The sequence below is a fragment of the Ananas comosus genome, linkage group 8, assembly GCF_001540865.1.
Source record: "Ananas comosus cultivar F153 linkage group 8, ASM154086v1, whole genome shotgun sequence".
NCBI lineage: Eukaryota > Viridiplantae > Streptophyta > Magnoliopsida > Poales > Bromeliaceae > Ananas > Ananas comosus.
This window is the reverse complement of record NC_033628.1, coordinates 3,412,781-3,426,875: the sequence shown is the minus strand read 5'-3', so window position 1 is coordinate 3,426,875 and position 14,095 is coordinate 3,412,781. Positions and strand designations below refer to the sequence as shown.

General features: G+C 35.6%; 2 protein-coding genes across 2 annotated transcripts; one reads left to right on the top strand and one right to left on the bottom strand.

The window, feature by feature from the left end:
* On the top strand, positions 2,719-3,954 carry LOC109714081. Its single transcript, XM_020238495.1, has one exon. The coding sequence runs from the start codon at positions 2,719-2,721 to the stop codon at positions 3,952-3,954; it is 1,236 nt and encodes a 411-aa protein (XP_020094084.1).
* On the bottom strand, positions 5,871-12,302 carry LOC109713840 (cell differentiation protein RCD1 homolog). The gene is made up of 11 exons (XM_020238074.1): positions 12,146-12,302; positions 11,870-12,033; positions 10,765-10,848; positions 10,577-10,666; positions 10,444-10,486; positions 9,783-9,889; positions 9,610-9,705; positions 7,112-7,225; positions 6,841-6,929; positions 6,432-6,501; positions 5,871-6,349 (listed from the first exon to the last, which is right to left on the bottom strand). The coding sequence occupies exons 1-11, from the start codon at positions 12,246-12,248 to the stop codon at positions 6,128-6,130; spliced, it is 1,182 nt and encodes a 393-aa protein (XP_020093663.1). The 5' UTR covers positions 12,249-12,302; the 3' UTR covers positions 5,871-6,127.

Below are 14,095 nucleotides of genomic sequence, written 5' to 3'. Positions count from 1 at the left end.
CATGTTGGGATGCATTGACCATGGGATTAGGATGGATGTAGGTTAGATCTCGTCGAATCAAAATAAAGTTAATATAATTTGTTTTGATGTTATCAACTGTACTTATGGGCACTGATGATCATTTTGTATATAATATTGATTAGAAGAGAGTTAATTTCGTTACGGATCTATGTAAACACAGTTAATGACAAATATATTCCTATAAAATTTAACTTTTATATATTATTCCTACAAAAGTAATAATATTTTCAAAAATATCCTTCCTATTTGTTGCTTATAAATGTTTTAATATTTTTAAATATATCCTTCTGATTTGTTACCGTTTTATATTTTCAATTTTGCCATTACAAATATATCCCTCCAAAAGCATTAACAATACAATATAGAAGAGGTAAAAATGTCAAAAACTAACCGGCGTAAGTATTTAACTTATGGTTAACTAAATTTTTCTAATGGACTGTAACAGTAGTGACATATTTGAAAAAATCAAAACTAATCAGTAATACGTTGATAGTCCAAAATTTGAAATTTTAAATTAATTTTAAATTTTAAATTGAAATATAGATTTATAGTAGATATTTTGGCAAAATTTTCGATAAGCATGAATTTTTTTTTCTGTTTTAGAAATAAAAAAAATTAAATAATTTTCGAATTAAAATATAAATTCACTGTAGATATCTTTGAATTATCAAAAAATTGGATAAATATATTTTTTTTTCTATTTTAGAGATAAAGAGAATTAAAAGTTTGTTTCATAATAATTATTTATTTTACATAAAAAAAGAGGAATCAAATTTTTTTTTTTGCAAAAAAAGAGTCCACAAGACTGGAATTTGAAATACGTACTTTTATATATAGTATAAATAGTATAGATATGTTTGAATATACAAATAATTTTTTAAAAATCAAGAAACTTGCGTAAAATCAGAAATTTTTTTTTTTTTTCTAATTGAGATATTTTAATTTAAAACAAAATTTATCAATTAAATTAAATTTTATAAATTTAATGTTAATTCTACTGAAATTTTAGCTGTCCAAGTAAAATTTTAATTAATTGAACCAATTAAAATAAATAAAAATGATTAAACCAATAAATTTATTAAATTATCAAAATTTATAATTTAATTAATCTGAAACAACCTTAGCACACGCGCCTCATTTAAAAAGATAAGAGAAAATATCTGTTACACTGTAAGTTAACAAACAATCGATAATTGAGGGCTGTTTTGTGCGTGGAGATTGCGCAGTACATTTTATAAATTTGGCAAAATTAATTAAACCTATTAAAAATAATAATTCAAACATAATTAAAATATAATTAGAAATAGTTTTAAATTTTTTATTTGATTATGATTATAATTTGTACTTATCCAAAATAAAAATAGATTTATCATATGTTATTATTTGATAGTTATAGTTGGATAGGTTGATATAGACTAATTAGATGTACTAGTGGAGGCCCGCGCTTCGCCGCGGAAAATTTACATAATTTTTAACATATTTTAAATAATTTTTTTAATATTTTAATTTTTAATCTAATTTAAAATTTTAAAAATATAAAAATTAAATATAAAAATTAAANTGCCGATTGGACTTGCTCTCCACGGACTAGTTAGTGTGGAGGTAGGTCCCAACTGGGCGGGACGGGTGTATTCACAGTCCCTGGGACGGGTATGTTTACAGTCCCTAAAGAGATTGGGTCGGGATTGACATCACTACAATAGGTTAGTTTCGAGCATGATAGTGTAATAACTTGTAACTGTAGATTTTATTCCAACAATTATTATTATCTTTGCTCCTTTCTATAGACTTAGTGGGTGGACCAATGATGTTGAGGGCCGCACCCACTGAGGACTACTTATTTTTACAGTAGTTTTCACAACCTATTGTTACCCCGTTTTTGCAGAGCCATCGTTTTCGGCTGCTGCTGTTGCTGATCAGGATCGAGCTCAGCATCGAAGCAAGAGTGTCGCGAGTTAGAGCCCTACCAGACGAGCCGAGCTAGAGGTGCCCCTACAGCAGGTAGTTGTTTCTAATTGGAGTTCATGTACATTCAGATGTTTAACTCGCCAGTGCGAGTAGTTTGGTATCTTGGATTTGACGTATGTATATGAAACTCAGTTTGTTTTTAATTACTGGTTCTTCTGGCAGCTCTATACTACCGTTTGTAGTATTGTATGTTTTACATGTACAACTATCGCTTCGTATACAGAAAAAATTTCATTGTATACGGCGGATTTGTCAACGTGCCCGGGGAACATGTAATCCGGGGCGTGACACTTTTTAAAAAATTATTCAATCTAATCACGTGATAAAATTATTGTATATATTAGAATAATAATCCAAACTTAATTAAAATATAGTTAGAGATAAGTTTAAATTTATTATCTGATTATGATCAGAATTTGTTGTTATCCAAAGTAAAAGTTCGATTTATCATCTGTTATGACTTGATAGCTATATATAGTTAGGCATGAGTTAATTAGATAAATAAGTTACAGTAAACATGGCTACATGGGTGTTACTCATAATTTAAATATTTTTTATTAATAAAATATTAATTTATATATTTTTTTTCTCTCTTAATATCTTTTTTTCGTATTATATTTTGGTTTAGATTATATAATTGATATCATCACAAATATCGATCAGTTACAACAATTACTATAACAGAAAATTACACTTTCAACAAAACCACAAAAAAGCAAATTAATTAAAATGGCTAACTACGAGGATCGCCGCCCCCACAGCGAAGAAGAAGAAGAAAAGGCTGCTGCTGCCACCACCGGCGACGACGACGACGCCAAAGTGACGCGCAGGAAAACAATGATCACGGCCTCCATTGCCCGCCGCCACCTCCTTGTCGACGTGCTGCACAACGTCGCGGCGCAGCTTGACCCCCCGTCCTTCGTCTGCTTCCGCGAGACGTGCTCTGCATGGCGCAGCGCTGCCACCGCCGTCACCGACTACCCGCACCTGCAGCGCAAGAACTCGCTGCTGGCGCTCTCCGCCGACCCCGAAGGCGACTTCCGCCGCCTCATCAGCCCTTCCCTCAACCTTCAGCTCTCCGATTCTTCCTACCGCTTCCGGTGCTGCGGGCTCTTCGACGATTGGATCGCCGCCGTGACCGCCTCCGGGCGCGTGTTCCTCCTCCGCCAGGTTCCGGTGACAGCTCGCGTGGAGCTGCCGCCGATATCGACGCTGACCCTCCCGCCGGGGTTCGGCGACGCCGACAATTGGCAGAGAAACCCGCTGTACGTGAAAAAGATCGCGCTGTCGGCCCCGCCCGACTCGCCAGACTGCCTCGCCGTGGCCGTGTACTGGTTCAACCACCTGGCAGTCTGCAGGCCGGGAGATGCGGAGTGGACGGCCGTGCACGAGCCGTGGGAACTCAATCGAGTATACTTTGACTACTACTACAAGGATGCCATATTCGTCGCACCGCGGGAGCTGATCGCGGTGGCGCTCACGGGGCGCGTCGTCTCGTTCGAATTCTCGTCGTCGTCCGGAAGCAGGCGCCCGCCGGTCGTGACGGTGCTGATGCCGGATATGCAACACTGGCGGAGTTACAGCAGGGCGTTTCTGGCGAACTGCGACGGGGAGGCGGTGTTGGTGGAGAGGAGTTCGGCCTTAGGGTTCGAAGTGCTTAAGCTGGTAGAGGACGATCGCGGCCGCTGGGCGAGGAAGTGGGAGAAGCAGGAGGGACTGCAGGGGAAGAAGGCGATGGCAGCGGTAGTGAGCCGGTGCGGCTGTGTCTGCGTGCCGGTCGAGGAGGCGCCGCCGCCGGGGTTGGAGGAGAATTGCATCTACTTCGCGGAAGCGCGCAAAGATAAGGGAGAGCCGTTGAGGGCCGGGGTGTTTAGGATGAGCGACAAGAGTATACGTTGGGTTGAGAATGGTGAGGGGATGGTGCCTCTGATGCTGTTTCTCTTTGACCGTAAGACCCTTTTTTAGGATAAACATAAAAAATAGATTTTTTTTTTTTTTTTAGAGAGATAAATAGCAAGTTACTTGTTTCGTTTATTTCATTTAGAATAAACTTAGTTGAAAATGTGAATCAAGTAGGATTCCAAATTGAGTCTCGGGTACCAACCACCAAGTCTTTTGTCACTTGTTTTAGAAATGGTCAGTAAAATAGAAATATTATTATTCAATAGATTGCATTTACTATATGGGACTCGGATGGACGTAGGTTAGATCTCGTTGGATCAAAATAAAGTTAATATAATTTGTTTTGATTTTATTAACTGTTCTGGATAGTATATGATCGTTTTTTTTATTAAACAGAGTTAACACATTTAAGAGCAGCTATGGAATACATCTCTTATGCTTTCGAAAACATATAAGCCTCCGTATCGATAATTGATTTAATTAAATATAATTTATACGATTTAAAATTTAAGTTTTTTATTATTATTTTTTATAAAATTTTTATTTTCAGCCATCAAATTATATAAAATTTTAATAAAAAATTTTAAATACTCCCGATTTAAAAATTAGGTCTTTTATTATTATTTTTTATGAAATTTTTATTTTCAACCAATTGTTTTGAGACTAGTTTTACAAGACTAAAAAAAATAAAAAATTACGAAATTTATTTTTTAAGTAGTTCTAATAACATAGATTATACTTAACGAAATCGATCGCCAAATCGTATCATCAAAAATAACTTACAACTTACAAATACGGAGGAGCCTGCCTCATCCCAATAATCCCACATCGGGTAGTTATGATTTGACTTAAGTATTTTGAGCCGGTCGTTTGGATTCAACGAATTATTATTGCTAACAGATCTAGTCGTTATATGCTCGCAATGATGTTCATATATATAAAATAAAATAAAGTTTAGATAGATAAAATAAAATAAAATAAGAAGGATAGTGGTTTTTTAGAGGACGGTACAGAAGGAGCAAGAAGGAAAGCAGAAAGAGAAAAAAAGAAAAAAAAAAGAAAAAAAAAAGAAGAGCAAATATAGATATTTTCATCAAAATTTAAAAATCTTGCAGTGCCCTCGCTGTTGCCATCTACGGCCACAGCCTTTTCCACGGCAACACCCTTCTCCAAGGCCTCGCATTGCGCTCTTTGTCCATAACAGTCTTTTTTCTTTTTTCTTTTTTCTTTTTTTTTTTTGGAGAGAGAGATATAGAAAGGTAGCATGCTACCGTTTCGTTTATTTTTTTTAAAATTAATTTTAGCTAGAAATGTGAATCAACTAGGATTCGAATTTGAAACCTCGCTATCAACCGTCAGACCCTTTGCCACTTGCACTAAGAACGGCCGGTCATCCAGAACAGTTTTGTAGCTGCGAATAGGGACGTGATAGGTGGGTAGAAACACAACGACGACATGGACGAGGTAGGGGGAGGAGACCAGTGGCAACATGAGAGCGCGGAGGAGGAGCAGTAGGAGGGGACAGGAGGAGGTAGAAGGGAAGGAGAAAAAGAAAGGAAAAAGAGAACATAGATATTTTGATCAAATTTTTAAAAGTACGGTTCGAATATGTAAAATTAAAAAAATGCGGTTCAGTTTTTCAAAATTACAAAACCAATAAATTTTTCATACAAAAAGGCCTAAATTATTTTTAGCATCTAATATTATTTTAATTTTAATTTTATTAAATTCAACTAGTAAAGTGTTGAATTGAATCAATAAACTTACCAATGTAACCGTTAAGGACTGGAAGCTAATGCAGCCGTTGTGTTAGTTGTAACATTCTCCGATTCAATTTGTCAAAATAATTCTTTAAAATCAAATTAAAAATAAAATTGAAGTTGAGAGCGCCTGCAATTTGGTAAGTAATGTTCACATAGTAGTAGTACGTAGAAGCCACATTATCAACTTCAATTTGTTGGATATGAATCAGCATTCTCTCAAGAAAAGATATTTTTCGTACATTCCTTTATTAAAACGTAGTCACAAAATTTAAGATCTAAACCCCGAGAAACAGAAACATTGAGGCCAGATGTATTATGTACAAACTACTACTATGAGAAATTTTACACAGAAACTGATATACAGTGAGGGTGAAGAAAAAAAGAAAAAAGAAAAAAAAAAGAAGCTATACAACCACACGACGAAACAGCGTCGGAACAACATGGAAGAGACTGGTAGTTCTCTCCCAAGGGGATTATCCGAAGGGCGTAGATGGCAAGAATATTACTCGGTCACTTCCTAAACATATTGGAGTCGTAGATTCAGAAGAGAGGGCACTCCTTGCGCATGTTTGAAGTCGAATGTTCTTCCCTTCGGCCAGTGGGAGAAGCACTTGCTCGCATGAGAACGGCTCCTCCACTTCTCGTCCAACACTGAGGAGAAGCTGATGTAACAAGGCCCTAATAACTGGGAACTCCTGGTGGTAAGCCGAAGAGGTTATGTGAGACTAGATCATAAGAAATCTTGTATTTGTTTTTTGAAGAGGTAAGTAATGAAACCTCTGTCATTTTGTCGAAGGAACCGTTTGTGATAGCATCTGGGAGACTCTTTCTTACGGTTTTATATCCCCTGATGTAGATACAAAATGAACTTTTAGACACAAAGTTGAAACTAAAATTATCAGCATGCTTACTCTATATCATGGCAATTTACTTGCAATGTATAAAGAGCAATGAGATACACCATAACATAAAACTAAATCACAAATGTCCACAAATCGCTTTTGGTTTCAAAAAGCTCAAAACAGTACCCTGCTACCGCCACCACAATCATGAAAAATAAAGAAAAGAAGAGAAAAGAAATTCCAGTTCCACTAAACTTTTGGCATGATTTTTGTGAAACCAATGAATTCCGAGGAAAGAAAAAAGAAATTATCTGCAAATTCAATTTAGTGTTGTTTTGATATACCTGTCATGCGAACATAGAATAAGGTAGCATCTGATAACATGAAATAGCAGTCGAGGAGAAGTTTCTTGGTCAGCAGCTAGAAGAGTAACCTAGGGCCATGAACAAGCATCAAAAGGAAAATAAATGAACATGTGAAAAAGTAAAAACAAGAATAGGGGCTACTACAACGACGAGGAAGCAGACGATTATGCATTATGTTAGAGAGGGGGGGGGGGGGGGGGGGGGGGAAGAAGGAAAACCATCCCAACCCAGAAATAACAGAAGATATTACCAAGTCGTCCCATGTTTTCATCAATCCACTGAGTAGGCTATTATGAATGGGATCACAAACATAAGATATTCCAATACTGTCCTGAAGTATAGCCTCAAGAATGTGCATTGCTATCTGCCACAACAAAACATTTCTTTATTCAGCACACTTACTTTTCTCAATTTTTCATTTTTATCCATCATCAAAGCTTGGAAAAGTAAAATCATGCATTATTAACACATTGTAAAACCAAAGAAGCATTAAAAAAAGAAAAAGAAAGCTAATGTAGTGTGTACAAAAACTATGAAGGTCAAGAAGGGGGTCAGTGTTTTGTCAAGTGTCAATACATCAGTTTGTCTTTAGTTATCTATACCTCACGCCTCATATATATCTATCTTATGCTTATATCTATTTCCGCCACTTGGTTCCTCTTCATAATCTATGTCTTCTCCCCTCGAAATCTAGGCATCTAAATTCTTCTCTGCTTATCCAGAAAGACCTTATACATTTTGACATAAACAATTTGTCTCCGTTTTGTATATGTAAACTGCACGAATTAAGTAAATTATTGGCTTGGACTTTATTCTCAGATTACCTAGTGTATCTAAAAGCTTCAATGGCATCACAATCCAATGTTTAAAAATACAAGGTAAGAAAAAAAAACTGACTAGGACATCCATCAAAGAGATCGTGCAAGAAAGTGATGGGAAGAGAAAATTAGAAGTCGGCATAACAAAAGGATCCAAAATAAAAAATAAAAAAAAACTTGACGGCTCACAATGATTAACAAAGTGTGTAGTTAACACGAATAATAATTGTCTTTTCCAAAAAAAGTAAATAAACTATGACAAGAAATTATTCCCTAAACACAATAGCACAGGATACTCAAATATCCAAGTTTGTAAATAATAGACCTTGAACATTACCAGTCATTCCCAAGTTCAATTATAGCTTGAAAATTAGTAATCTCAAGGGTCAAAATAAATATAAGATATTTGAAGTTAGAAGCCAACTTATTTGGGCCTCTTTCAATATTACATAAGAACATATTTGGCAGTTGTGGAGTTTTATTTCAAGTTAACAGTTGTATTTAGGAAGATTTTGAATAATTTAAGACTTTCTGCCAGAGCCTTTTGGAGACACCCTGGCATCTCTATACATGTGGCCAAAAGTACGTCTTGAAACGTAATCATTTCCTGGTTGATTTTTAGATTAACAGTGCTGTATTTTTTTGCTTGAACCTTTTCCTTCTATTTTGTTTGCTTCCTTTCTTTTTTCTCTCTCTTTTCTGCATCAAAACCACTATTCTCCTTCAGAATAAAAATCCGGTGCTGTTTCCTTATATTATCATAAAATTAATTAGATCTATTCTAAAACGAACTAGAATAGTTCTATTTACAAAAGCAAACCACTATATTACAAGGTTGCATTAATTAAATATCACGAGTTCCTCCAATCAAATTACATGAAGAAATCATATTCTGTCCGCGAAATGATCAATATCATGCATTGCAGATGGTTAAGATTTACAACAATGAATCACGATTACCCCAATATCAGATCCTCATTTAATCATATCCCTTATCATCCTAATCCATCATTCCACCATCTTTTACTTGAAGATGCTACTCATCAAGAAGAATTAAGACTCACTTTACAAATTATTAGATTAAAACACAATAATCGAGCAAGTTTTCCAGATTGTCACGACCATTGAACAGAAGATACCATACGATCAAACTAATGATCCAAATAAGTACTCATACAGAAGTTCAGCACAGATTATGAAGATTTGTAAGCTAATTCAAGATTAGCTGAAGCTCAAGAAGACCTGTTGGAAAAGAAGTATCAAAGAGTCCATATTTGAGTAAGTTCTATAACTTCAAGAGCTTGAGTACTATATGATTGGAATCATGGGCATGCTTAATTAGGAAAAGTGAACATTTTGATTGTTTTAGCCTATATTTGAGCCAAATCACATAAAAAGTTGTGCTATGCTAGTAAGAGGTTGGCTTAGGCAGAGTAGTGCATCCTTTAGGGGTCATCTTGATCTTTTTTGTACACGATCTTGGGAATATCCTATAATCAAAGTTTTTATGATCAACAAGAGAATAACATAGCTATAATCTTTTTTTCATCTCTTTTACTGTCTCATTTCTTAGTTTTCGTTTTCTTTATTGGAACCACTTTTCTGCTGCTGTAGAAGTAAAATATATTATCATGTCCTCCTTACACTGCATTGGCCAGTTGCAAACCAATGGGGATTAATCTCTTTACATTCTGGGCAATAAGGCTAAATAAATGGACCCAAGCAGTAGGTGGATTCAGCACAACAATAAAGAAATATGAAGAAGAATCAATTCAATATTTGTCGAAGATAACTACACGTGACACCAAGAAAAGGAATCAACTGTAAACAGACGCATGGATCCAACAAGATTGCCGGCTGGATACAAAGTTCCAAAATAAGACCCGAAAAGGAAAAGAAGTTTTAGTTGGATATAGCGAAATGCAATTACCACTTGATTGAGTTCACTTCCATTCTGGATAATGGTATGACAAGCTTCTACTATATTACTTTTGATAGCCCACTGGAGAATTGTTGGTTCTCTACCCTGAAAACAGAATTACATCCCCTTCTCATCCATCACAGCCTGTACAATGTATGCACAAAGATGAAAAAATAAAATACCTGGCACAAAATCCCAATGACTGAAAGCGCCACAGAGCGAGCATAATCAAAGATCTCTATTTCACTATCAAACAATATCAAAGGGATCAAGAAGTTCGGAGCACCAGCTGAAACATGTAGATTAAAAAAAAAAAAAAACAGAATATTAAGAATAATTCAACTGATACATTTGTCGAGAAAGTGATAGGCCACAGTATTGAAGTAAATGTAACATGAAATATGAAACAGATTAATAATATAAAAGTCACAAAAGGCTAAAGATAAATAAATTCACGGAAATAAGTGATAACTTTGTTGAGAACAACTCTAGGTGTCCAATGCAGAACAATATAATATAAGATTGTACAAAGTTGTTAATAATAATCAAGGGATAAAAGATTAGTTGCATTGCTGAAATTAGAGAAAATCTATAAGAACTATAAACAAAATAGTCAATATACCTACAACTTTCTCAGAAATTCAAGTATAAACCATGCCAATAAATTATTATGATCTAATGCAATACAGCAATAAATTATTATGATCTAATGCAATACAGTAAAGTAATAATGCTTTGGTCATCTCAAGGAAACTCAATACCAGCTTCCAAGTTCAAAACCTCTTATAATTACAAAACCCAAGCCCATAGATATGTGGTAGATTAAGGAAAATAAAGGCATACAATTGACAAACTTCTCTCTTGTTTCATCATTAGCAGCAACACACTGCATATAAATCAAAAAAAAAAAAGCTTGTCAGAACATTCACAACAAAGAAAAGAAAGCAAGAAGCAAGAAGACATGAGACAAGAGAACCTGAAAAAGGGTCAGAACATTCGCTAGACGCTTGATGGGCCTTACATCAAGATTGTCAGGAACCATCCTCATGTAAAAGACCACTATTTCCTGTTTGTCCAACCCCAAAAGCATTATATAATACCACCCCTATCAGCTTGCACTTGTAGATAGAAGAACTCTTAAGAACCAAGATGAACCACAACAACCTGCAACAAAATGCACATTGTGGCACACGAATTGAACATCAAAAATCCGGCATGGTGGTAATTATCCAGATCTTCCTCCCTTTTCTGCAATCGAGGTTGCACGGTCTCATTATGTTTTGTCAATAAGAAATAACTGACGATTAAAATGGATCAAAAGTAGATGCTAAAACCACATTTCAACCAACAATGTTTGAAATAAAATAAAGTGGCTCATTCAAAGAAGTTGAGGAGAAGCCAAATTACAAATCTTTTACCTAACCATCAAGAAATATGAATCACCAGAAGAAATGCTAAACAAGAAAGTGACATAAATAGCATAATAAAAGGACCTTTACATAGAGAATCAAAATCATTCCAGATAAAAGGAAAGGACAGAAAAGCGTATTTTTTGCGCCATCTCATAAACCAAGCTGTTAAGATCATAATTGTCAAATATATTCCTGGGCGGTTTCCTATCCGATCTTTTGGCCTTTCAGGTGACACGGTAAGAGCCAATCCTAAGCTCCAGCCGTTCCGTGAGATCGTGAGTTCGATCCCCACCTTTAGACCACCATGTTTGGATGTCAGAATAAGTTATCGAATGATAACTTCTTCAGTATGAAGATAATTTGTTGTGCTTGAAAGTTAGGAGTTTGATTTTGCCCCTTGAAAGATCTTGGCGTTTATGATATGGTAGGATAGCATCTTTCACCTACGAGATGACTTATTTTATTCCGAAAAAAAAAAAACCTGAAAACTGAATATGGTATATCATTCTAAATGTTTGATCGCACTCCTCATCTATCAAACACTACGAGCTTCTTGAGCAAAACAAAAAGAAATGCAGAATAAGATACTCACGCATCCAAACAGGGTCCTAATATTTACCGGGTTAAATTCATGTATTATATTCTAAAGGGTTAAATCCTCATCTCCTAGCTTACCTGCTAATTTCTTCCTGAGTCCCGCGATAATAACACATAGGAACTTTAAAAAGATCTAATTTTTGGGCGAACATTGAACAAGCACACATCAAACAAGATGCCCAAACAGCAATTAGCAACAACCCAGGACCCAAAAAGGGGGGAATCATCAAGAAAAGAGGCCAAGAAGGATCGAGAGAGACCTCGAGGAGGTAATTGCTGAGGTACCGGATGGCGCTCTCCCTCAAATCCTCTTCGAAGAACTCGAGGATGGTCTCCGTCATCACCGTCGGCCGCTGCATCGCCTTCATCTTGTGCTTCTTCCCCCGCGACGCCGGCTTCTTCTTCTTCTTCGCCGCGGAGAGCTCTAAAGGGCCCCAACAATGGACCGAGGAGGAAACAGGAAACCCAATTGCGTATGGAGGAATTTGGGGAGAAGAGAGATGGATCAGAGGTAAAAAAAGAGAGAAAGAGGGGACCTTGGTCCATCTTGGAGTCTCTGAGGAGGCTTAGGGATCGCTCCTCCCATTGCTCCTCTTCTTGGTGATTTGGGCCTCCGGGATCGTCTTCTACCTCCGCCATTGCGAGGATAGAGAGAGAGAGGAGAGAGAGAGAGAAGGGGAAGAGAGAGAGAGAGAGAGAGAGAGAGAAGGGGAGGGAAACGTTTGTTGTGGACTACTACGCTACGTGCGAGGGTTTGAAGTTGTGGCAAATTGCACAATTAGTCCTCTAACTTTATAATAAGTTTCATTCGGTCCTCATACGTTTGAACTGAATATTCGAGATACTACTGAACTTTAAATGAAACTTTATTTTGTTGCTTGCACCTAGTTCATCCGTACGCTTGTACACCATAAATAAAGATTTTATTTTGTTATTTTAAAAAAGAGTTAATTGCATACAGGTCCCTGCAACATAATAAATTGCAAAAACATCCCTACAAAGTTCAACTTTTATATGTTGTTCCTGTAAAAATCACGATGTTTTCAAATATGTCTCTACCGTTAGAATCCGTTAAAAAAATTTAGTTAATCATAGATGAATTGACTTTTTTACTCCTCTTCAATTAAAAGTTAGAATTTTTAGAGGGACATATTTGTGATGGCAAAAAGAACATTTCAGTTATAAAATAGAAAGTGTTTTAATAATTAATAGTAACAAATTAGAGGGACATATTTAAAAATATTAGAACTTTTACTGGGACAACATATAAAAATTGAAGTTTATAGAGATATATTTGTAATTTACTAGGGACCTGTATCAAATTAACCCTTTAAAAAAGGTTTTATAGTTTGAGGATTGAAATAAAACTTGGCCAAAAGATTGGGTATAAATTGTAAACTTACCCATTTAAGAGTTGGGCCACATATGGGCCATCATGGACCTAATGTTGGGGTCGATATTCTTATGCTAGACGAGTTTGGATTTGAAGCCTCTATTTAATGTGATAATAATATGTCCATAGACTTTGAAATAAAAAAATTTTAAATAAATTAAATTAAATTAAATTAAAGGTTTATCATGCAACGTAGTTTGGGAAAACGCAAAATTACTTACTCAAAGATGCGTTCCATTTCTAACGTTTTAAATAATCCGGTCCATGGGGGGCATTTAAAATGTTTCTCTTTATTTCTTTTCATAGCAAAAAACCTAGGCCTATTTGCTATTGAGAGCGGTGCAATACTATTAGATGAAACGGAGTTGAGTATAAGTAAGGGTGTCAACGAGACGAACACGGGCAAGCTTGGGCCAGCTCACGTTCATAAACCAGCCGAATAGAGGCTGGTCTGTTAAAATATCGAGTCGAAAAATTCAGCTCGAGTTCAGCTAACAAGTCAAATACGAGCTGACTCACGAACAACAAGTTGAAAAAATTAGAAAAGTCATATATAAAAAATAAATTTATGAGATTTTATCTATTAGATTTTGATTTAATGGTTGAAACTTTATATATAATGGATATTTTTATAATTAAGTTGGGCTTTATATTTAAATAGGCCAAAAATCAAATAATAAAAATCTATTTTTTACATATATAATTATTTATTTATATATATAAATATAAAAAATATATGTGTTCGAGCTGTTATCAAGCCGAAAACAAGCAATCTGACCCCAACTCGTATCCGACTCGTTTATTAAACGAGCTTAAAAATTCAGTTTGCGTTCGGCTTGTTTATTAAACGAGTTGAAAAATTCTGTTCATATTCGGCTCGTTTATTAAACGAGCGATTCGATCTCGAGCTCATTTCGAGCCACATTTCGAGCCATACGTGAGCTGTCTCACGAATAGCAAGTTAAATTGCCAACCCTGGATAGTGATATGCTTTTCTGATTTTTGACAGGACCGTAAAAGTTACATCTTAAATGGCTTATTACATTATGCATAATGATACAATCTCAGAAATCATATGTTAACTGACTTATTA